Source organism: Varroa jacobsoni, unplaced genomic scaffold, assembly GCF_002532875.2.
Source record: "Varroa jacobsoni isolate VJ856 unplaced genomic scaffold, vjacob_1.0 scaffold_1469, whole genome shotgun sequence".
Lineage (NCBI taxonomy): Eukaryota > Metazoa > Arthropoda > Arachnida > Mesostigmata > Varroidae > Varroa > Varroa jacobsoni.
In genome coordinates this window covers 283,255-308,064 of record NW_019214371.1, presented here as the reverse complement: position 1 = coordinate 308,064, position 24,810 = coordinate 283,255, and the positions used below count along the sequence as shown (strand labels likewise).

Genomic DNA, 24,810 nt, shown 5'->3' with positions numbered 1-24,810 from the left:
TATAATGTGTTAAATGTTAGAGTTATAATAGGGCTGGCCGATGTAGTCCTACCTAACTAAGACAGGCTTTCAACGCCACTTCAAAAAGTATACATTTTCGGTTATTATATGCTATTCGTACTTTAAACAGTATCTTCCGACACTTCACCCAATAGATGCTGTCTATCGTCTAGATTGTGCTTTCCCATACACTCGATGCTGATGCTAAGAACGTTGAGCGAATCCCTTTTTTTCATTGCATGGTAGCGTTTCCATTTATGAAAATGACATATAGCTTCACCTTAGACCCTAGCTTTTGCATTCACAGGCTTACTGTGCACGCACGTCGTCTGCCTATCATGCAAACCGCAAAGTATAATAAGTGCAAATACCTTTTGTTATTGTTTTTAAAGACATTGTTTGCTAACTCTGCCGTCATGTGCTTCGGCACCTACAGGATGTCCGTTCACGAACGAGAGTCAAGAGTTGCCGTTGCCCTGAACCGATAGTGGCGACGATCAGACGCCAAACGTATTCTGCTGTTCGCTATTGCAGATAGCAGCGGGAAAGTGAAGAAGGTACTTGAGTGTAAGGCCTGGAGAGAAGGGAAGATATAGGTCGGTCATTGCCGCTGACGCGAGCCAAAACAACGGAACGGCTGTTTTGTAGAAGGCATTCGGTAAAATGGGTTTTGTGCTTAGAGATCTCAGTTAGTTCAACTAACAGACAACAGATCTCATGTCTCGGAAGGCAAAACATAGTACTTGACTGATGCGTCTGTTTGTTGCCGGGTGATGAAGGCGCTGATCACATTCGCTACGACCAAGTTCTATTCGTCGCGGCAGTAAGAGTCACTGTAGAAAAAATAGCATTCATTGCTATAACACGTTACTGGCATACCTCCGTTGAAGCACTCACATAATAAATAGTAACGTTCGGACTCGTATGTAACTTATAGAGTTGTTGTTATAAGCTACATGTTAAGAAAGTATTGAAATAATATTGATATGTCAAAATACGCGTACGATTCTACTACAGGCATTTCGCGCAGGTGAACACCATTAGAAAACGTAGTTTTCATGTAGAGAAGGTTTTGACTAGGAAGGGAAAGGCTGGAAACAAACGCGTAGCGACAAAAGGTCATCCTAACCAGAAATTGCCACATAACAAATGTAAGTAGTAATCGTGTTTGGCCAATACACTTTAGCTAATAGCAAATACACAACTGTCAAGTAAGTTTGTTACCGGCTAACTGAACTCTAAGAAACTTCACAGCTTCTTCGAATGAACTACTATTAGTGATTTAAAATTTTTATTTAAAGTAGTACTGATTGCCCGAACGTTAAACACTGAGCTGGTAAGATGCTCGAGTATATATATGCATATAATATATAATAGATATGTTCCTCCTGTTAATAAAATACTGGAACATTTTCCACAGTCTCAGACGTTTACTTTTCACATAGTTATTGCAGATTTAAATTACAAATCATTGATCAGCATTGTGCTAAAACGCTTGACGATTAAATAAAGCCTTTTTTTGCAAGAAAATACGTAGGATCGTATCTTTATAATGCGATACCAGCATTATAGAATCCCGCATTCTGTGAAATACACTCTGCTAAACACACTAAATACACTTAGTATTTTTCAACGTGTCCACCGAAATCACCATGGGGGGGGGTCCATCAGGGGGAATGTCCTTTCTCAAACGGATATAACCGGAAACGCTTCAACTAGTAGAACCGAGTTGTCGAACGTTATATAATTGATCAAACAGATAATAAAGATAAATAAAGTATATATTATTCATCAGTTGCATTTAATATTGTCATTTCAAAGTGTGCGTGTCTTTTTCTTTAAAAGATACGTTTCAAAATATAACCACTCCTCATCGTCACCAACATGATATGCAGTGGCGATCGTTTGAATGGAAGTAGACTAAGTATGTGCCTTGCTGCATTTGTTCTATCCATTTACCTTAGAAAACCCATTTCTTTTATTTGGTATAGAAAATTCATTTTCGTTTAATGAATATTTTCATATAACGCACGAAAAACAAGCCGGCCTTCCCAGGCCTTCACCCGATCGAGCCCCTTTGAGCCGAGACCGCAGCGCCCTCAGCGGCTACTAGAGCCAACTCAATCTCCACAGCAGCCCCTCACCACCTAATTGTAGCTGTCCTCCTCTTGCTTCTTCTTTACCAGTAGGATCATCAACAACAGGATCCGCCTTCGGCTTTTCTACCTCCTCCGCTTTTTCCCTGCCATACCTCGATGCAACGTACACAAATGTAGCCGACTTCGACATACGTACTATGTTTCTCTATTGCAGCTACTTGCACGGCAAATAGTTATACGGCCAGGACAGAGCAGGGCGGATCACAGAGACACACAGCAGCCACGCGTACGCAGATGCCCTGATGCTACGAACTGCCATCATCCGCCTGTATACAACAACACTCCCACTGCGATACTCCGCTGGCTCTTTTCGCCTACCTGCTATCGCTAACCATCTGTCTCTTTATCTAGAGACAACTATGTAGAACTATCTGCTGTAATCTTTGTTCTGCCGCACACAAAAATCTTCTCGTGTAGTGACATTTCTCTAACGGCATTTCCTGCAAAAGCTGTGACTAATGGCGGTTACAGCTTCTGCTATTGCTACTAGCATTGATACGGTTGCCATAATTTTATCTTATATATACTATAGCTCATCCTGTGCGACACTATTTGTCTCTCTTTGAACGACCTTAGCATCTGCTCGCCGGTGTTGCCGCTGGCATTGTGAAGTGCCGCTTTGTTCAATTCAACATTAACTTCCACTTCGACTTCAATTCATAGGCTGCTGTTTTCGGCCTCCGTCTGCGGTCATCTATCAATCCAAGCAGTACGATAATCTATTCAGTGCCGTTGACCCATTGACTATCCCACCGATCGACCGAGCAGCTTCCCGGTAAACGAGTGCATGCAAACCTATTATCTGCATTCTATCGTCTGGACTCATCCTTGAGTTGACCTATAATTTATGCCTCTTTGCCCCTGCTCCTACATTGCACTGTTTAATTAGTTAAAGCATGTGTGAGGTGCATAACGCCGTCCGTCCGTCTGTCCCGTGTAACGACCTGACATCAGTAAATACGAGCCCTCGGGGAGCAGTGGCTGCCCATCATCTATGCTATCGACGTTTGATGACCACATACTAGACACTAGTAACAGGTACTTGCTTCTACAGCAAAAACCGATGGAATTAAGAGGCGTGCCATATCGCGATACTACCGTACGTATATACCCTGTCCGCTTTGCTTTTTTCGAAAGCTACCTTCATTCTCGAAATCATAGAGCGTGCGTCTAGAGACGAACACGATAGGGAGCCAAAGAAAAAAGGAACAAAGCAAACCACCGACCAGCGGGAATGAATTAAGTGAATTACGTCATATCAACAAACATAACAAATGGTCGAAACAAAATTATCACAAGTACTCGAGCCGACTCTAATATGACATGAATGCGGATGCTGACTATAGAACCCCATCCCCACCTAGTTAAAAGGCACTGCTCGTTGAAGTACAATCGTCTTCATTCATCTGGCGTCACAAATACACACGGAGTGTCTTCGTCCAGAGACGATAGAACAGGACCCTCCTGCGCTCCCGTTAACCCTGCCAAGCACTGAGGACCGCAGTAGTCTGCCTGCCAAAAGAGAGATCATTATAGGTGCTAAATGAAACCTTCATTTAGGAAAAAAAATTTAGCACCGCATTGCAGCCACTGCTCACCCATCGCTAAACTCCTGCTTCTGTAGTGACAATCGACTATTTTTCGACAGTACGTAAATTGTGAATTCCCACGTATCTATATCATACTGATTATTGCGACGTAGAACGCAGATAAACAAATAGGGTAAGTTTACAGTGTTGTCGAGAGCGTACCGATTTGACACTTTCTTCGTAACTCAAACCTTGATATAACATTTAAAGCTCCTTTGTGCATCGCTTAGATTACGTTATACCCGAGCTCGGGAACTACTTGTATGTCAAAAGGCTTAGTATATATATAATATACCCATTTTTTTTTCGTTGGGAAAACTGAAAAGTAGTTCGTTAGTTGTGACGCTTCTTGCGTATATCAGTGTGGAAAAACAAAAGTATCGTAAGAACAAAGGTCTGAGGTCTGAATTATAAACCTGTTATTGTTGCACTCGTCTTTGCATCCTATAGAGATAAGCGGCTACGCAACGGAGGATAGAATGGATGCGAAATACGCTAGAAGCATAGAAACTTGAGGGGTAAGGGTGTGGTTTCACGCCGAAATCGAACAAAAAATTTTCTCCGAGTTACCGCTGATGCACAACATCATGACAGTCGTTCAAAAAGCCTTAAAGGCCCTGGAGCAAATCGAAGCCATGCGAAGACGGGTAAAAACTTCAGTGCACTATCCGACTATCTTCGAGTGCCGATCGGGGCGAGCAAGGGCGAATCTCTTACTATCCCTGTTAGTGGTACCAGGCGTATTTGCCAGCAGTGTGCCGACTGTCACAGCAGATCTGCACTCCAATAGTAATAGGTAAGAACGTATAGAAACGTAAAAAAAAGCTAGTTGTTACGAGCTACACAGTCGTGGATGCAACTTTCCTTGAATAAAGGCTGAAAGCTCTCAGCAATTATGTAAGATATGTCATAGGCGCACGCTTTTTATTGTTTGAAATAGAAAAAGCAGCAAGTATATTTTGGCACATTTTGACAGCTACTACGTTTGGCTAGGAAGGATCGCCGGAATTACATCTGTAAAGCACTATAACGAACGAGTTTAATCCCAATTACACTGCTCAATTTGGTCTGTCCTTGTTCTTCATTGACAGTGCCTCCGTTTTGGACCCGGAGATCATCTCAAAGGCCGTACTAGATGCCGATCTATCCGTGAACGCAATCAACTTAGCCGCTGAGGAGCTTCCACGGGTGTATAATGTGGGCGCAGTACTATCGCACCCGGAAGGTATCGCTTACTTTGAAGAGGCTATTTTGGACGCCATGGCCACTTATAATATCGATCTAGTCGCTAAGAGCGTACACATGAGCCTCAACCCTATTCGCATGGCTGAAAACGTTTGTGAGCAACTCATCTCACAACAAGGTAAAAAACCATCTCCTGTAAATCAACTACTCCCCCCAAACGTAACTGCGACTTGTTTTGTTCTGAGCTTGAACACTTCATTGTGGATGCAAATTGTATCTATAAACCGGATCGTGAACATGGCGGATTTTAGACGCGGAACATTCAGGTCATAATTTTCATAGGGTAGCACGAGAAAGCAAAGCAAAACAAAACAAAATATCCATATTGTATTGACATTTACGTTAGTAGCAGATCATGGGACAGTTGAATATGAAATGAAAATAACTGATAGTTTGCGAACTTATGCTTTGTCATTTCAGTCTATGCAGTGGTAATTTCAAGCCCGCTAAAAGGTGAACTTTCACCGGCCGCAGTGTCCTATACATGCGGCTTCTATAGCATTCCTGTTATTGGAATCAGCTCTCGACACAGTTCGCTATCGGATAAAGTGGGTTGGTTTAAGGAGCATTGGCATAGCTTAGCTTTGTTTAATATCAGCCAAATGTTTAATCGCTATTAGCTGTTGATTATTAAGTAGTAACAATAAACAATTCATATGTTTTCTTTTCAACAGAACTTGCACAAGACGTTCTTGCGCACGGTGCCGCCGTATTCTCATCAGGCTGATGTCTGGATGAAGCTTCTCCGCCATCTGGGCTATCAGAGCGTTGTATTCGTTCACTCGTCGGATAACGATGGTCGCGCTACACTCGGACGATTCCACAGCGTCGCAGCGCAACATAAAAATGCTGTGCACGTACGTGCTTATGCGTAGTCACCTCTCGATCTGCGTTACAAAATTCGCAAATTAGTAGAGAAAAGACTGCCGATGCCAAACGATCTTAGTTATACCCAATATTTTCAACAAATTGCATAGCATACGAAAAGCAAGATAAACATGTTTTTTGTTTGTTTCAACTAGGGACATTATTATAGATATATGTATCACATCGCGAGAAAGTTGTACAACAGACATTGTTATTTATTCTAAAAATTGCGTATATATAATGATCGGCACAGCGTTCCGATTACCAATCCGACATAAACAACGTTCTATTATGCGCTAAAACCAAGTTCCTCATTTTCCTTTTTGGTTGATTCTTCTGTATCATACCAATAGATCGAGCACGTGATCGAATTCGAGTCTGGCGTAAGTGAGACGGACCTAACTGCCGCGCTGAGAAATGCCTCGAGGCGACATTGTCGCGTTTACGTTTTATACGCCGAGTAAGAGTATATACATATATATATATATATATATATATATATATATATATATATAGAGAGAGAGAGAGAGAGAGAGAGAGAGAGAGAAAGAGAGAGAACGAGAAAAAAACGGCCTTACCACATAATTTTTGATGCCAATTATGAAACTGTAGTAGTATGTCTATGTGCTTACTGTTTACCATTTATTGCCATAATGAGTTAGGCGATGCTGATCCAAACTCTGTCATTGATATATAATACACGTTACTCCCCGGATTGATGAAGTAGAGGACGTTAGTTGTCATTTAAAGTACATCGCACCATTTGTCTCATTCTGGTGCAGAGGTAGCAAAAACTATCGTACATGGTAGACATTCAATTCAGAACTTAGTATTTGGAAAATACGATTCTAAGCTGTGTGGATCTGTGACCCGTCATGCGCGCTGTCTGCAGCACCAGCGAAGCATCGAAGGTTTTCGACGTTGTCAAGAAATTGGATATGACCACTTCAGGCTATGTTTGGATCGTGTCGGAGCAGGCACTCAAGGCACCAAACTGTCCCGATGGTAAGTCGACGATACGATCGAAACAAACAAATATATCCATAAACGCGTACGAATTTTTAACCATGAAATCTAAAATAAAGTATAACGCTTCAGCTAGCAAGCCAACATTTGGTATTCGTCAACGGCCATAAATCTATTTATGGCCGTTGAAATATATTGCCAACAGTGGATATGTAGTCATGAATCATCTACATCTAGTTTTGTATGACCCATTGACGAACACCTCGATGTTTATATGAGGCAACGATCCGAAGTGTCGGCCTAAGGCTTTGTTGGTGACGTGATTATAGTGACACATTAGTAGGGCATTTGAACTTTGATTTTATAATCCGTTATCTGTCAATTATTGACAGGCGTCTTGGGACTAGAATTGGTCAACGCGGTGGACGAGCGAGCCCACATCCGCGATTCAGTAAACCTAATCGCCCTCGCTCTTAAGAAGCTCCAGAAGGACTCCAAAGTTGCCGCTCCTCAGCTGAACTGCAGTAATCTCGAGCACAACTGGGATGCTGGACTCAAACTTGTCAGGTTTGTTTACCATTCAACAGTCTGAAATTGTTTGCGTTTTACTTAGGTCCTTTAAATATTTCTTGTTCCTGTCCATTTATATTAGTGTTTTTAATAGTACAATTACAAATACACTTCGTCATCACAATACGACCGCTGCTTTAGCTGACCACGTTCCCATTACGTTCTCAGTTTTAGCCGCTGGCCGGTGCGAGAGCGAAGGAATACTGAATATATTTTAGCTGAATAGGTTCTAATGAATGAATCTATTAACGACCATGTTGTATTATAGACTGTTATGCAGACTGAATATTAGATAACAGTATCACCCTGTGTCAAACTGCGAGGGTTCTTCGAGGTGTTTTTTAGATAGGCATGGCATCCGGCCAGTATCTGCATCGAAACGCAGCTCATGACGCAATTAACCTAATGGCTACCTGCAATCTGTACTATTATTTCTATTTACTTTAATTTAATTTAAAGGTTATCATTGTGTGGTAAGAACCTCGACCTTAGATTGTTTCAAGGATGTTTACATCCCTATTCCAAAACAATAATATCACAACTCAGTGTGACACGTAGGAGAAGAATGTATCAAGATTGCACTTATTCATCAGTGTTAGCTGCGTTTTTATCAAGCTAGCAAATAACCGTAGCGCTTAACCATTCAAAGCAAAATTCAGTGAACTTCTCACTGATCTAGTGTTGTTTCGACTGTTACAGTATTCTTAAGGAGCAGGTGTTAGAAAGCGGAGAGAACGGCCACGTAAAGTTTGATCAGAGAGGAGATCGCCTTAATAGTGACTACGATATATTCAACATCCAACGAGTAAGATAATATAATCACTGTTGGCGTGCTTATGATTGTTCTTGTACAAACACTAATAATAGGACGATGACAAACGCTAGAACACTATCTTCCTCATTTTTGTCTTCAAACGCAGGTAGTTTTCAATCAGTTAAATTTACGTAGTGAATAAATATCTTTTTTTTGCATTTGTGTTTCGGCTGTCTGTTAAAGGATAAAGAGAGTTACCTAGTGAAAGTGGGCGAGTACATGTATAGCGAATACGATATGGAGATGGAACTCAAAATCAACCTAAATGCAGTCTCCTGGCCCGGAAAAGCTACAGAAAAGCCTCTTGGCTTCGTCATTCCTAAACACCTTCGGGTAGGCTTCAAATAGACTCAGTCCTGTTTGAAAATCCCACATTTTTTTCATGTTACGAAGTAAATATATAAGAACTGAATGAAAAATCACTTGATATCTGTTAATAAATAAATTAGGTGGCTACCTTGGCCGAGCGTCCATTCGTCTGGAGCCGTAAAGTTAACTCATCGACGGAGTGTTCATCCGTAGAGATTCTGTGCCCGTGGTACAATAGGACCGCTGACACTGGCCACGACGAGGCCTTCTGCTGCTCTGGCTATTGTATGGATTTGTTGCATTTCCTCGCTTCGAAGCTAAACTTTACTTTCGACCTCTACCTCGTCGAGGACGGACAGTACGGAAACCTCGACTCGGTAGGTTGGTCGACTTGTCAAAAGTATTAATAGACATTTCGTGTTAAATTCACATATTATTTCTACTTATGTGAGTTGAAATTATATATCAGCCTATACATATATGTATATATTTGAGCTGCAATAGATACCAACAGTTGGTATAGGTCCATCATCAAATAATTTTCGCATGCGCATTTTTAGAATGTCGAAGGGAAACGTGTATGGACGGGTCTGATCGGAGACCTTGTTCGTAAAAAAGCTGATATGGTCGTGGCTCCTTTGACCATTACCCCTGAGAGGTCAATGGAGGTCGATTTTACGAAGCCATTCAAGTACCAAGGAATAACCATCCTAGCCAAGAAGGTTGTTCATTAGATTTAGAACTTTCTCTTCTCATGTTAGATTTAACTAATGACTATTTTTATGCTATACGATACAAATATTCATGTGACATTTATGTTGAGGGGCTCGCACGTTTATAGTAGGCCCAAGTTTCTATTCAAACTTAGCGATATTTATTTCTGTTCTACTTCCGACTCGGTTGGCCACACTAGCAAGACAAAAGCTCCACCCTGGCGTCATTCCTGCAGCCGTTCCAAAAGTCGCTGTGGATATTGGTAGTGGTTTCAGTGCACGTGGTGGCTTTGGGACTCTATTTGCTGGATCGATTTAGTCCGTTTGGCAATTACCGGGTGCTACCCAGCGAGCGCGATGAGGACGGGCTCAATCTCTCCTCGGCACTGTGGTTTGCCTGGGGAGTCCTGCTCAATTCGGGAATAGCTGAGGGAACTCCTCGGTCATTTTCGGGACGAGTACTGGGTATGGTATGGGCAGGTTTCGCCATGATCGTTGTGGCATCGTACACTGCCAACCTAGCCGCATTTCTTGTGCTTGAAAAGCCTGAATCATCACTGGCAGGCATCAACGACCCACGTCTGCGCAACCCCTCGGAGAATTTCACCTACGCCACTGTGCGAGGCAGCGCCGTCGACACCTACTTTAAGCGGCAGGTGGAACTGCAAAACATGTACCGCATCATGGAAGGCAAGAATTTCGACACGGTGGACCACGGTATACACGCACTAATGAACGGGTTGGTATATGAGTTTGTTACGTCGATTAAGCGACTCATACCATGTGATAGTATCATCACGATTATTCTTGACTATTTGGGTTAGGTAAATAGTCGACACAAAAACGCCAACCCAGTAAAAATAGGGCATCTTTTTCTATCGGCCATCTGTGTTTGCAGAAATATCGATGCGTTCATTTGGGACTCGTCGCGGCTGGAGTACGAGGCTGCGCGCCACTGTGAACTACTAACAGCTGGCGAACAGTTTGGTCGCTCTGGTTACGGAGTGGCTCTGCAAAGGAACTCGTTTTGGGTCGATAAAGTAACACTGGCCTTGCTTGAGATGCACGAAAGTATGTATTTTGGCGGCTTTTAATTATGATGTTGTTGTTCATTCTGCACACAGATTGCTCCAGTAATGGTTTCAGTTGTGATGCTTCGTCACGAGTGCTAATCAAAGTAGTCCGTTGACTGTGGCTTTTTTCGTACCTGAACTACTCCAGGTGGCTTTATGGAGCAACTGGACTCTCTCTGGATTCACAATGGAGGTCGGCGATGCGAGAGCAAGCTAGAACGGACGCCAGCAACCCTTGGACTAACGAATATGGCAGGCGTCTTTATATTGGTTGGGGCAGGAATATTCGGGGGTTTGGTGCTTATTATTATTGAGATCAACTATAAACGCTACTTGGCCAAACAGAAAAGAAGGATGCAAATCGCCAGGAAGGCCGCAGCAAAATGGCGTGGCATCGTTGAGGTGAGTATAACAGGCCGATAGGGAACGCTGCAATAGCAATGTAGATCATACACCAGACACAACTTGATGATTCCCAGCTAGGACTTAGCAGTTTCCTTAAATTATTTCAGTTACAAGTACCATTTCACCAGGCAAACTCATTTGAGTAACGGTAATACACTTGCAGTTTTTAGCTGAAATATATTCGAAATGCTCCCACTGCGCCACGAGCAAAGCATTACTTGTATTGATGTGGGGAGGTTTATTCTCTACAATGAACAAAGATTAGGAACAGCATTTGTTTCTAGTGCAATCGCATCAACCAATCACGCGTGTTATACAAGTCAATTAATTTGCAGCACCCAAGTTATTAACCAGGACGATGTGTGCACACACAACATGCACAGCTTTACTTTCGGTCCACTCCAAATCTTTCCCATTTTTTTAACGTTAATTCCCTTCAGCGGCGGAGATCTCTTCGTCGCCCGTCTCACCATCGGATAATGCTGCCATCGAACATTCAGCAGCTGCCGGTGCTCATCGGGTCGCTGGCATCCGGAATGCCGTCTGCTCAGACAGTTGTCCCAGCCCACAGCGGGGCAAGTAAACACGAAAGCCTGGGTCATCAGGGTCTCAGTCGATTAAAGTCGGCCTCTACGTCGATAAAGAGCAGCCATGAAACACGATCCGATTTGGCGGATTTGCCACCACCGCCACCACCGCCTGCGCGGGTCCAGGCGACGCCCGGCACCCGAATGAACGCTTCTACGCGTTACCTCCTTGGCGCTCAGGAGAACAAGCCCGTCTCGTTTGACATTAATGTCTAATAAAACAAACCAGAAAACAACAACAACAACATAAAGGGAAATACATCGCAGGCAGCTCAAGACCGACAGTTATTCACAACATAATAAAAGGAATGGGTAATATATAGGTATTTGCTCTATAAAACTGAATTATGAACACATTGCCATTACAGTACTTAATTACATCACCCAAAAAATATCAAGTGACTGGAAAAGGGGGACGTTATTAAAATGATGAAGGAGGTGGTAATCGCGTTAGGGAGGTAAAATAATGAAATGCCCTGTTAGTTTGTGCGCCAACGACGGATGATCGTATCTGACTCTTTTGGTCCTGATGTTCTACGTAGGCGAAGTGTCAGACGGCTTCGCCAGTGAAGTCTTCCATAGTTAACACGATACATAAACGATAAGCATCTGCAATGACCGCTATTATATGTTAAATATTTTTTTGGATGAGAGAAGGTTCTTTTTGGATAAAGGTCGTCAAAATAAGCGGCCTTTAACAGCGGGTAGAGTTTTCGGGTTATTGATTTAATAGATGTTATTACACGTGTCGATTCTGCAACGAGCTGTACTTCTGCGCATAGAAACAATGTGATTACGAGTGACTTTTACAAAGATGTTCGCCCCATAGCTAATATATATATATGAACCTATGTCTCGGCAGTGTGACCTCACCAATACATGATACCACAGAGATCTGTCTTGTGTTTATACGCCAATTACTTTTGTACGGGCAACGCTATTGCATTAGAACTTTACTCACAACGGATAGAATTGCGACAACAGTACTCTTCTTTAACTTACATCAGGACCAGAGTTGGAAGTCAGGGCTAACAGATTAAACTGCAATCATGTCCACCCATACCCTTGCCAGCTTTGCCATCTCCCGGTGTTGTCAATTTCCGTCCCCCAAAGGATTTCGTCGCTATAATAATTCTCAAATGATATACCACTACTAGCAACTGGCATGTAATATCGACGCGATCAATTGTTGATTGACTACACACTGCAGCCCCCAATCGTTATAGATAACGCAAATAGTTATTTCTGGAAACTTTAAGACCATTACAATGTCTAAGTGATGACAAATCGATTTCGCTATCCCGACACCAATGAGATTCTATTGGGTACCATTTTGGTACGTTAATGTTCTCTAATTCCTTCTCATTTCTGTCTGGCCATATATATATACATCCTGTTATCCGTTGCTGAACGTACTAGGACAACACTCGCTATATCGTTGCCACATCATGTCCACGCTTTGGCTGACGCTAGCCCAATGGCGACGTTTTTCGTCTGCGCGGGACGATAAACAAGAAGCTGAAACAGCTGATTTTTGCAGTTTCGAAGAGTAGAAATTTGAAAAACGTTCCCATGTTTCTAAATTAGTTGTTTGTTAACGCTCGCTACCCAAGCGGTGCATTATTTGAGTGCTAGAAAAAACTTGAAATCACTACTGCATGATCAGAAGCTACAATTTATCTTTTGTATTGTACCACGATTGTTGATTATGACACTTCCTTTTCTATCGAAATATCGCAAGCAAGCTCCAGCAGTTTAGTATTAAGCAAGTCGGAGCATAAAAACCTGCTAGAGCAATACGAACGATTGTTATTCATTCCGAAACACGTCAATTTTCCAGGCGAGTAAGATTACCTTAAACTCAGCAGGCGGTATAACTCAGGCAGCTAGTCTTTTACGACGAAAACTTTTTAGCGCCTGGCAAATTATTTTATTAGGTAAAGTAAGGTTAAAACATTGAACCAGTTGGGGTTTCGCGCTCATCATTAAGTGCAAGAGCTCTTACTCATAGCAGATCTGAGATGGGATGGAGTGGGATGGGGCGCCGTACTTAGAATACTGGAGGATAGGGTCTAGGCAAGCGATCTAGAAATATGCTCAAACGCCTCACGAATACGCAGTACTTGACTAGCTGCTCTGTTTGTTGAATAGGCAGATTACAATGGAAATCAAAGCTTTTTTTTTTTTTGAAACCATGCGGTTAATGTGTCCTGAGAAATGATGAGGTTCAACAATTCCAACATGGACTCTTTCAAATCCTTGTCTTAAACCGCCGTCGAAAAGAAATGGTTTGAATGAAGGCCCACAACCTCTCGCAATTGTGCTGATGACTTAGTCAGCACATAGTTTAAGCCCGTCATATATATACAACACGAATAACTAAACACAGATTATAATACGCTTAGATTAGAAAAAGATTATAATTGCAAGCAACCACAAACAAAATAAGGAAATGTATGAGTGACTTGGTTATGCCAGCCATTTAATTTCTGACCTCTTCAAAAACCTTCGTGAGAAGGTCTTGTGTCTAATATTTTGGAAATTAGTTCGCATCATTTTTTTTTTGCATACGGCCAGAATATCTATATATATATAATAAATTATCGATGTTACAATTCAAACTCAGTGTGATTATTTTTCGAAAAGCGATGGCATTATACACAAAGTTGAACATTGTTAATGCAGATTGCTTCGTTCGAGGGCGAACGAGAAAGTAATGTTAACGAAGTGGCGAATGTATCAAAGAAATAAGCTAGATCAAGCTGTTATGGCTGGTATTGATTCCGATTAGGTGTTACTGCTACTGCTACTACTATTACATCTGGATAAAATTATAATGTCTAAAATAAACTAAAGTACCTAAGGTAAAAAAAAATCAAAAGACCGTGTGTGTGTCATGATGATGATGCCATAGTAATGTACTTGTTTTATGCTTTAGGAAACACATGAGGCGGTTTGAGCGTCGAACCGGATGAAGGTACCTCGTTCCTTATTCTAAATCGTAATCTGCAAATTGCCAGATGTGCATTGATACACGTTGTAGAACATCACGATCAATACATGACGTTTATATGAAGAACCTCTACAAGATTTTGTATGTTTCATAAAGCATTTTCTATCGTCTTACGTCATTGAGGTAACTTTGTGATGAACATGAAGATAACAATTAAGTTTCAGAATTTTCAAGGTCGGAAGCAGAAAGAGGCGCTGCAAAAACATTTTAGTTATATAATTGCATATTTGTCCCTGAAATTCCATGCAAACGTCAACTTTGTGGGGCGCTTAATTTTGTTCGACAATTATTATTATTACCAGTTAATGTGTTTCTATTAAAAAATTGTCTGTTGGATACCATCTTTGCCCATTCAAAACCAAAAACGCTTTTTTTGAATGAATATCTACAGTGCCAAAGTTCGTTAAAAATAGGTGGGGTAAACCGAACCGCAACTTTAAGGTCAAGTATAAACGATATATATATATAGAAGCAAGAAGGATAAATCGCTGCACTCCTAAAGTCAGAGCTCAATCGATATCGTATAATGCGGAGGGTGAATCGCATTTAATAAAAGTGAAGCGCCCTCGGCTGGCCGGTAAAGTAATAGTCTGTTATTAAGCTGCAGTGATACGCTATCTAGAAAAAAAAAACAATAATGGGGGGGGGGCATACCATGGGCCATCGCTGGACAAGTTAAAGGTAGAAATTAGTGGAAGACGGCCGTCGTTGACAAAAAAACGTTTATTTTACTACGACATCGTACTTCAGTGGTCGCCATGAAAGACTACACAAAATATTATTAATATATTATATTATAATAAAGAATTATTTGATTCCTTAACATATTTAGTAGGTCTGGACCCCAGTGATCTTTTTCTGGGTCGCAGTTCCTTTGGTAGATACGAGGTTTTCAACGAATGAAGAGGCCAGGTTAAGATGCTACTATTTGCTTACTGCTTGGACGGACTAGATGGAAGCATTGCTAGAAAAAGTATATAGTTTTTCAAAAAACTGGACTGTGAAGCAAGGATAACTTGTTTCTGTGTTAGGCTGGAAACTTTGCAGACTGCTTAATATACATACATATCTACAGTGACAGGTTAAAACCATAGTTTGTTGGTAATTTTGCCTCATATGCTACAGTCGATTTTTTTTATAACATTCATCCGCATATGTGTCTGAACCATATCCACTTTAGTGATCACATCATAAGGGCGTAGTACCTTCGTTTCACTGCAAGTATTGTACAAATGATTCCGTTTAGGTAGCCCTAATAGATAAGTCGGTAGATTAAATGTAGTCTGTACACTGTGTCTCACTCGCATAAACTGTGGAATATTATTCCATACTTAGACTAGGAACTTTTACTTTTATAAACGTCGAAATATTTTTAAAATAAATTTCCGTAAGTCAGTAATGGTTATAGATTTTTTTAAATCTGAGTTATAGTTAGCTCTCCGAATGGCTTTAATCGTATTTTGCTAAGACCAGGGCGTTGACATGCTGAAACAGTGCACGATCACAGCAGGCAGGTAAGACTTCAACGATGATTTCGGTGGCTACTTTTTTGGCCTTTCTGGTCGAATATATGCGGAATCGTACTGTTTCTCATGCTGCAAACTTTCGAGTAAAAAGGACGTTAAAGTTTTTTTTTTATTTTTTTTTTATAAACTCGAAGTCGAAATTAGTTCAAATACTTGCTTACTCAAAGGGCTATGTGCTTTTATGAGATTAGAGCCGGCGCCTCTTGGGCGAATACCTCGTAATTCGAATGGTGGCAGTTGATCATTTCGTAAAGTTCTTTCAAATAGTATAACAATTCATGGACTTGACTGAAAATCCATTTCTAATCTATTTACCTACCATTATTATTCCTTTATAGTTAGTTATAGTTATTCCATATAGTTATATTATACCATTATAGTTCCCTTGAGAGAGTTTTTCAAACGGTGGTAAACGATTCGACTTAAGCATCAGATGATAAAGCTCAGATAATATGGTTTATCTAATCTGCACATAATAGAATTTTACTACCACCTCGTCTAGGTAATTTCGCGTTAATCCAAGATTTTGTATAGCAATCTTAGACAACCGTGCATTCCTAGCTACTACACTGGAAACAGTTCTACCGAAAAACGTTGCACCTTCGGCAGAACACTTGTAGGATCATTCAAAAAGCCCGCCACTATGGATTCGGCGTTACTTAAGCGCACGCGACAGTCTAGGTTGGAATTCAACCGTATACATATTGTTTTGATTCGTTGTGGACGAAACTACTCGTCTGAATTGATGCCTAGCAGCTTAAATATTGAATGGTAAAATGCAGAAACCAGTTATTTCGTGACATTAGCCACATACTGTGATACTGAATATGTTAAATGCATACTCACGCAATGTCAATTCAAAGTACATCCTATAAATCCGAAAAGCTTTATAATTATTACGAATAAATTATTACAAGTTGAATAATATAGCCGAATTACCTATAAGGCAGAATGAATGTAAGGCTTTCTCACATAACTAGAGATGGGTGTTTTATGGTTTCAAAAAAAAAAAAAAAAATTGTCAACAGATCGAAGTATCAAAATAGCTATAGAAATGGCATTTTATCTTAATTAACGCTTATTCTTTAGAAGCTAACAAAGTAGGAGCACTTGTGTTTGGCGCCACGGTCGATTCAAGTGTATATTTCAGACAAATTGCACAGACATTCAAATATGAAGGTTTCGAAAGTACTTGAAATTTTTGTTTTTAGAGCATCCAAGTACCACTCAAACTTGTGGTGAAATTTATGGCGTACGTTCATTCAGTTCACTTTCGAAGTGGTGGTTTCAGCATAAAAGACAAGGCATGCGTATGTTGACTATGAGATTGCTGAAATTTCCACTGTATTTGATTCGAGTCCACGTGTAAGCCAAATTGAAAAATCACAGGAGTATCTAGCGTCACCGTTCAAAGACATCTAGAAAGCCACCACTAGAAAAATTGAGCAAACAGCTGGGTACTTTTTGACTAGAAGCATATGCACACGACCAAGCATTTTCGAAAATTAAATGAGGATAAGTTTATCTTTGCAGAAATGCTTACAGGTGATGGGAAATGATAAGATTATAGTAATGTTACTCCGGGCAGGTTGCGGTGAAAGCATGATAATGTTTTTTAAAAGGGAGTGAAACGCGGACCCGATCTAAAGTACGCAGTGCTGTAAATTTGATGGGAAGTGTTCGTCTATGCTCCCTCAAACGATTAGAGATTTTTCTTCGTTAAGTCTTACGAGCAACTCGACAGCTTATGGCAATGCATGAAAGAAAAGCGTCCGGTCATGTTTTACTGTAAAAAGGTCAGCCTCACATGTTTTTGCAAAAATTGTCAGAAATGAATTGGGATAGCTTACCTCACCCAACTTATAACACCGACCCTGCTCTCTTAGATGATTTTTTTTATCCTTCCAAAACTTCCTTAATGAGAAAAATGTTATATACCTCAATTTTTAGCAGTTCGTCGTGAATAAGAATATTAACTTTTAGAAAAAAAGGAAAACCTACTTAAAATGTGAGCAATAGTCATCAGTAATAGCTGCCACCAGATCACTGATTGAAGTTATTTGAAAATTGACTATTTTCATTCAAAATTAAGTGAAATTGATACTTCCTTATAGAACAGCTCAATACAATGTGTAGCTAAGGTAGGCCATGCTTGTGTTTGGTTTCGCCGTTCAGGGCAACCGTTAAATCTTACATATACATACTAAACATAACTTGTATATACTTCAGAGCGTGGCTTTTCGACCCTATAGGCACCTAATCCTATAGTCACCCAGATAATTTAGTTTTTATATGGTTCTAACAGACTCATCAAAAACAACAAGGATTTTTCCTATTTGCCAAAGTTGGAGAAAACATTTCTAGTGCCTTAAGACTTTTCTCTCACATAGAACGGTACTATTAATTCAGCTATATCTAGGAGCGATACATGTTCGCTATGTTCGACACTTCCGAATCGTAAGTAGGTGCGTCGTCAAGCGTGATCTGTATTCAACTAGTTGAAACACATCAACTCTATAACAATGCGCGACAGTCAGACTGTCAGGATCACAGAAACACTGGAACGCCTTCATTAATTGCCTAGGAGATGCACGGATGGTACTTGAAAATACGGATGGCGGAAACGATTGTAGGGCATAAGTGCTAAAATTAAAGTTCATCACAAATCTGTGGTAACACTGATGGTCATTAGTAGGGGAATGGCTGCTTAAAAAGTCATTTTTCGAACATAAAAACCACCTCACACACAAATCCATGTCACACGTCAATATATTTGAGTTTCCTTTACGCGGATGTCCATTGAATTGCAATGCTAACTCAAAATATGAAGAATAGAAAAAAAAGGCGTAACACACAAATAATGTAGTTAATCGCTTATCCACCCTGATAAACTAGTGCTGCTTCGAACGCTACCGTATTAATATCCTGGTAATGTTTCAGAACGTTTTCGGTTTACAGAACATATCTATTGCATATATTTGTATAAGGACAGTTCGTTAGCGGCAGGTGACAATCTTATATGAAGCACCTTCGTCCTAACATCGTTTTTCATGGCTGAATCTCGTGATGTCCATGGGTAAACTTATACTCGGCCGCCTATAACCAGCATGCATCTTACGTTGTACTGCTGTTTGAACTTCAAGGTCGTACACCAGTCGCGCCTCGTCTTACTGAGACGGGTAACTGGCTAGTAAACTTTTGATAGATAAACAATAACAAGATGTTTGTTTTTTACATCCATGTATTCGAGATTAGTCAGTTGATTTGCTCATCAAAGACGGACTTTGAAATAATTTTAGACAAAACGGTTAACGATAGCCCAGTAATGATTTTAGCCCGTTTCAACAATACGAGTTACCTACAGACAATATTTCAGGCCTCACCATTTTTAGCTTACGTGTAATGTAACAGAAATTCCTATATATAGTATATCTTCGAATTCACGGAAAGAACAATTTATTTATGAACGCTATGCAACACACCCGAGATGCCTTACCACGAAGAACACTACGCGATAAGGATAAACTTACCTCTCAAATGATTTTTCATTGGATACCTGCAACCCTCAATAAGGAAGCAAAGGTGGTCTTATAGTCCCAAAAAAGTAGGTTTGCAATAAAAAAACGATAGGCACATATGTTATACCAGCGGCAAAATATAGGGAGGCCCACATTTACTCTACCGCACAGATAATGAATGTGTTAATAATTGGACGATGGCCGAGTCATAACACATTCACATTCAGATGATCATAAACGGTGCACAGTCTGTTAATCTGTCGGTCCACTTCCTCGCCGAATACGTTTTTTCAAGCTAAAATCAGTTTAGAAAGAAAAATTTACATCAAAGAATCAACGCTAAAGTAGCTAATGCAACTGGCTTTGTTACATAATATTAGCACAAAAGTAAAATTTTGATACAAGGGAAACATGCTGTAATATCTAACGAAGGTACGGCCGATTTGTGTTCAGAAATGTTATTTTGTAGATTTTGAATAATTCGAAAGTGTTTGTGGCCGTCATGATGTTCCTTCAACTTCTTTGCTATTTAATGGGAACAGCTAACTTATATTAGTAAAATTGCTTTACTAGAAGTTAGGTACACAAACGTAGCCTTTGTGGAATGTAACATTTGAAGCCAGGCGCTCTGCGCTGAAGTTTATATTAAATATATGTGCTATTGCAATACTGCAGTGATTGAGGATCTCAACTTCAACTACTAGCCGCATTTCAGTTATATCGGTAGAGTATATAGATCAGTGATAATAATAATAGATCACTTCTTAACTATTCTAGATACTCAATGTTTTGACATTATCATCATAATATAATGAACACAATGATCGTGTATTTTCTTATTACGTCTGCAGTCTTAATCTCGAGTGTTTACATAGATTTCTGTTTTTGCAAGGAGTCTCCGCATTTTTTTAAACAGGACGGGATCCATCCTCTATATTTCATTCTAATCAGGTAACCGCCTAAGAGTTCAGTTTCTTCCTGCCATTTTTCTTTTGCCATATTTGATAATAAATTCTGGGTTTCTTAGAATGTTTGTCATACGAGTTAACGAATCAATAGAATTTGAAACACGACTCCATGGTAAGGCAAGGTCCAGAACTCTTGCTTCTTAACTAGTGTTATGCTTGTTGGGAAGCCTTCGACTAGAAAGAGGCCAGAGTATTGTAAAAACTGAATTATCGCATATTTATTTTACCGAAAACATTTTATTTTTATATTCATACTTGCTGTCGTTATTTCGGTTAAGCACAAGGTCTGTTATTCAACAATGGGGTCCCAAGCCTGAGTGGCAACGCCATACTGGTTCTGCTTTTTGCGAGATATAAATAGCTCTGCTTACATTGGCCTCTACCGTAGCTCTGCTTACGTTATCGCCCCACGAGTTCTTTACGATCCTCAAATCTTGGAATTTAAAAATACCGTAAGACTTGTACCGAAGCCTCCAACACCAACAGAATAACAATTATTTAGTTAGCGATGCTTTAATGGTTGTAGATGAGCTATGACCTGTTAACTATTGTTAAGGCCTGTTATCTTTGTCCTTGAAACAACACTCGTTGCACCTTAACGTATAGTTAATTAAATAACCATTTGTCCACCTAAACAGTATCGTAGCCGACAGCCAGAACACCGGCGTGCAGAGATTCAGAGGAGCAAAAAGGCTCATCATAGGGGCCTGAACTGTACAGCTAGGGCGAGTCTTGGGGAGCACCTTGTCGTTCTGGGCAGTAACAACAACGTAGCCAATTAAAATGGTTGCGATGAAGTTTTGATTGAGTGGTGTGCGAATAGCTCTTCTCGGTATCGAGTTTACCTTTACCAATAATGTAGTGGAAGACCTTAGCAATGAGCCCGCCGTTGCAGTCCGGGTTGCCTTACGAACCTTAACAACCGATAGGCTGCTGCTGCTGCTCCTAGAGAGAGACAATTTTCCTTATTTCGGCGAAGTGCTGTCTCTCAGGAGAACCGTTGGTCAAGAAAGCAGATCAAGAGGCACACCGTTCTTGACGTCGGTGATGTAGCCTCCTTCTACCAGTTGACCTTAGTGGGAGGTTTAACAGGCTCGAAGTTTCATTGCCGGAAGCGCTGTTTACTGTACTGGAAGGACTCTCCATGATTTATACTGAAAGTTAACCATACTTTAAATAGATTCCAAAATAAAATGAAACTTGGAAAAAACTGTGAATAGGCAATCTAAGCGTTGCCATGAAGGAAAAAAGAGTTAAAGATTTCTAATACAAAGGCGGCAAGTACATTTGTTATTATTGATTCACAGATTATTCACAGATTCATGATTATTGTTGATTATATGGACTGAGTGCACTAAAAATGAGGCTTTTGAGAAGTTTTGATTCAACATGAAACAACAATGAATAAGCTCATTTTGGACAAATTGCAGATGTGTGATGTCATACCTTAGATGGCTTAGCACTTGGAAGAGCACCGGTTAACTTAAATCCCAGGCGGTACGATGTAAAGCTTAAGTTATGACAGAGGTTGTATCCGTTGATGCGTTTGATGAAATTTTAAAGATACCAGTGGTAGAGGCGTAAGGCTTTCCGCGAACGCTCATCGGCGGCTCAATTAGCGTAGAGGTTGGCCACAAAAACGCCCCTCCGGCCGAGGGCGATAGTAAAATCGAACGTGCTAAGGGACATCAGTTGTGTCACTTCGTCCTGCTTTTTTTATCACGTGCTTTTCTATAAAATTAGATGAACTAAAAACATTTCTAACAGATTATAGCTTTACTTACACAATTATCCAGAAAGCTTGCCTTTTTTTTACTCTTTCCATTGATATGGCGAAGTTTAATATGCTCTAAGCTGGCGGTTGGCATTGTAATCGAGCTACCGTTATCTCTTTTTGATAAAAGCGGAGAAACGCTTTTAATAGGCTTAATCTTAGACACAATCCTCTACGAAGAGGGAATCGACAAAAATCGTCTCGGACGGTGTCGATGGGCCTCTTCTTCTAGCCTCCGCTACGGGGACGATTGCTGCTAATTCATGATAGCCACGTGTGGTGTTTGAATTTAACATCGATTACGTGACATGCGTTGACAAAAAGGGTTAAGAAAAAAGAATGAATTAATGGTGTAAAGTCGGTGCTGACTTTTGTCAAGATGATTAAAGTGGCTTAACCATGACGTTCTTACGCTGACGTGCTTGTAACACGTAGAAACAAGTAACCTAGAAAAAAACATTTACGTTTCGATAGTGACAGTCTACCAGCTACACCAAAGTGAAAGATGATAGTGAACCGGTTTCTGGCTAGCAGAAGATCAACAATATTGTCACTGCCTTTTCCACTACACTGTCGGGTATATTCAGAGGCATCTTATGAATATCGATACTAACGACCTTTCGTTTTTCTAACTATAAAATTGTGTTACTATGAGAGTCTATCTACAACGCCAGTAGAAACAACCAGCAACAACAAAATTTAGGAAACTAACCAATAATCGTGCTTTGAAATTTATGACAGTATTAGTATCACGCACTTTACCATATATTAGCACAAACACGACAGTCAACAAGCCCTCTTTGAAATTTGACGACTGCATAAATAAAATATTCTAGCTGGTATAATAATTCCTATTGTTGCTGATTGAAGAAACAAACTGCGTTTTTCACAGGAGAGTTTCTATTTATATGCCCATAAATCGGTCTTAGATAGCAGAGTGTGTTGAACAGTTATTCGCGTATAACTATTAGTTCCCTATTATAGGAGATCGGCAAGTTGAGATACTTGTAATAGGCACACTGGAGCGTAAGGATATTTAAGTGGTTCTCAGTGATGCTCTCACACAATGGGACTCAATGAGAAATAAACACCTATAATGCATCAGGAAGTAAGCTAACAAGTTAGTAGCTAGACTCATGCGTGAAGTTACGCGTACTAATTTCCGCTAGAACACCGGACAGGATATCGAGCTGAAAAGACTCTCAACAACGGACGGAAAGGTATTCAGTGTCTCTGTACACAAATTACACTACCACAAAAGGCGTGTCGAAATCGTAGTTGGTTTAGACAGAACAAGCTTCTTTAAGGATTCAGACATTGCATTGCATGCATTTTCAGATCGCCGCTATACAGTATGCATCATAGTTACCTGTTAGTACTTTAGAAGTTTCATAGGTGTGTTGATTGGTAGTACAAATGATCCGCAAGGATTAATTTATCGTTAAGGGTCGACATATGCTTTATTCAAAGTTTTGTGAAAATAGTGCCAATATTTACATGTTTTTTTTCATGGCGCACGGGAAACTTCCTACGGAAATAAGCTAACGACGCAGTTTTTCTCGATAACTTATAATAAAGCTTTGCTGCTAGGTCTTGTGGTTATTTTTAATCTTGTCGGGGTTAGTGTCTTCAAACTTAAGATACGTCTATTGATACTCTCAAGCGACTGCTGGGTAATGGTTCTGAAGCAAATGCTTACACATATAAGCACTTGAAGACATCCCGTATTTCGAACACTTTCAATCCTCTCCAACTTGGACACCATAGAGACGCTTTGTATAACACCGGTGACTCAACGTATATCTTGAATAGTTTATTCGTAAAGCTGGGTCTTTTAGAATAAATGCGAGTAGAATGCGGTTTGATGATTTACGTATTTCAAAAGTAACTGTCGTAGCAATTTATTGGAAGTTAAGAGCTATTGTAAATAAGTTGGGTGGGCCAATGAGATGTACTCGATTCCAAGCGTGGAACGACACATCTCCAACCCCATCTTGGGGAGTCGGCCGAATCTTCCAACCCAATTTAATAATCTGCGCTAAAAACTCATGTAAAGTTTTTTGTGGCAGAAAATCCCATCATGTTTGTCGACTTTTACGTCATATACATAAATTATCATAAATACAGATGGGGTAATGGACCTTACTGAACACACTAACGTAAAAGCTGAGAAACGTTTGAATCCATTTAATCTATCGATTATTGAAGGTGAACTGAATAAGTGTCTTTAGAAGCCTGGGAAAAGTGCGAAGGCTGACTTAAAATCAAAGTACATAACGCCGCAATATAAAAACATGTTCATGAACCTTACCTATCGAAAGCACGTTTTAAGTAGCCGTGGATCAAAGCTTTGTCTCTGTTTGTAGGCAAGCTGAACGCCGTATATCAGCGTATTTAAAATTTTTCTTCGTGACACACACATTAAGTAAAAACTTCTGTTCGGATAACACAAACGTTTGCATCTGCGTAGCGTTTAAAATAAGCCAGTATTTTTGATGTCTGAGCACGGGTCAAAATGGCGTCAAAATTTATTTTCTACTAACGAGTAGTCATAATAGAAAGTTCAGCCTATATTTTGAGGATCAAAAAACACTTGAAAAGTCTGGTATTTTCTTCGAAATAAAGTAGGTGCTTATCGAATGAGCATTGAAAACATAATAAGTCGATTTAATAGATTTTTGATATCTTTACGAATGCGTTTCTAATTTGTAAGA

General features: G+C 40.2%; 2 protein-coding genes across 3 annotated transcripts; one reads left to right on the top strand and one right to left on the bottom strand.

Moving 5' to 3' along the window:
- The first annotated feature begins 2,200 nt into the window (after positions 1–2,200).
- On the top strand, positions 2,201–14,428 carry Nmdar1 (glutamate ionotropic receptor NMDA type subunit 1). 2 transcript variants are annotated; one of them, XM_022850600.2, is made up of 16 exons: positions 2,201–3,881; positions 4,199–4,544; positions 4,840–5,111; positions 5,414–5,541; positions 5,668–5,850; positions 6,214–6,320; positions 6,753–6,865; positions 7,219–7,393; positions 8,096–8,201; positions 8,394–8,543; positions 8,660–8,896; positions 9,080–9,241; positions 9,433–9,971; positions 10,131–10,303; positions 10,454–10,707; positions 14,236–14,428. In XM_022850600.2, exons 2-16 carry the CDS (start codon positions 4,324–4,326, stop codon positions 14,254–14,256), a joined length of 2,841 nt encoding a protein of 946 aa, XP_022706335.1. In that variant the 5' UTR covers positions 2,201–3,881; positions 4,199–4,323; the 3' UTR covers positions 14,257–14,428. The 2 variants fall into 2 exon arrangements, with proteins under 2 accessions (XP_022706335.1, XP_022706334.1); XM_022850599.2 differs by lacking the exon at positions 14,236–14,428 and adding an exon at positions 11,151–13,918.
- Positions 14,429–20,515: 6,087 nt separating this feature from the next.
- On the bottom strand, positions 20,516–23,861 carry LOC111270394 (cysteine proteinase 5-like). The gene is made up of 3 exons (XM_022850597.1): positions 23,796–23,861; positions 20,959–21,042; positions 20,516–20,683 (listed from the first exon to the last, which is right to left on the bottom strand). Exons 1-3 carry the CDS (start codon positions 23,859–23,861, stop codon positions 20,612–20,614), a joined length of 222 nt encoding a protein of 73 aa, XP_022706332.1. The 3' UTR covers positions 20,516–20,611.
- Between the last annotated feature and the right edge of the window lie 949 nt (positions 23,862–24,810).

Coding starts and splice junctions, on each gene's coding strand:
- Nmdar1 (XM_022850599.2), top strand. CDS start 4,324: ATGCACAACATCATGACAGTCGTTCAAAAAGCCTTAAAGGCCCTGGAG. Junction 8,202..8,393: donor ATATATTCAACATCCAACGA/GTAAGATAATAT, acceptor TGTCTGTTAAAG/GATAAAGAGAGTTACCTAGT. Junction 8,897..9,079: donor AGTACGGAAACCTCGACTCG/GTAGGTTGGTCG, acceptor GCGCATTTTTAG/AATGTCGAAGGGAAACGTGT.
- LOC111270394 (XM_022850597.1), bottom strand. CDS start 23,861: ATGGTGTCCAAGTTGGAGAGGATTGAAAGTGTTCGAAATACGGGATGT. Junction 21,043..23,795: donor GTCTTCAAGTGCTTATATGT/GTAAGCATTTGC, acceptor GACTCGCCCTAG/CTGTACAGTTCAGGCCCCTA. Junction 20,684..20,958: donor TGGCTGTCGGCTACGATACT/GTTTAGGTGGAC, acceptor ATGTAAGCAGAG/CTATTTATATCTCGCAAAAA.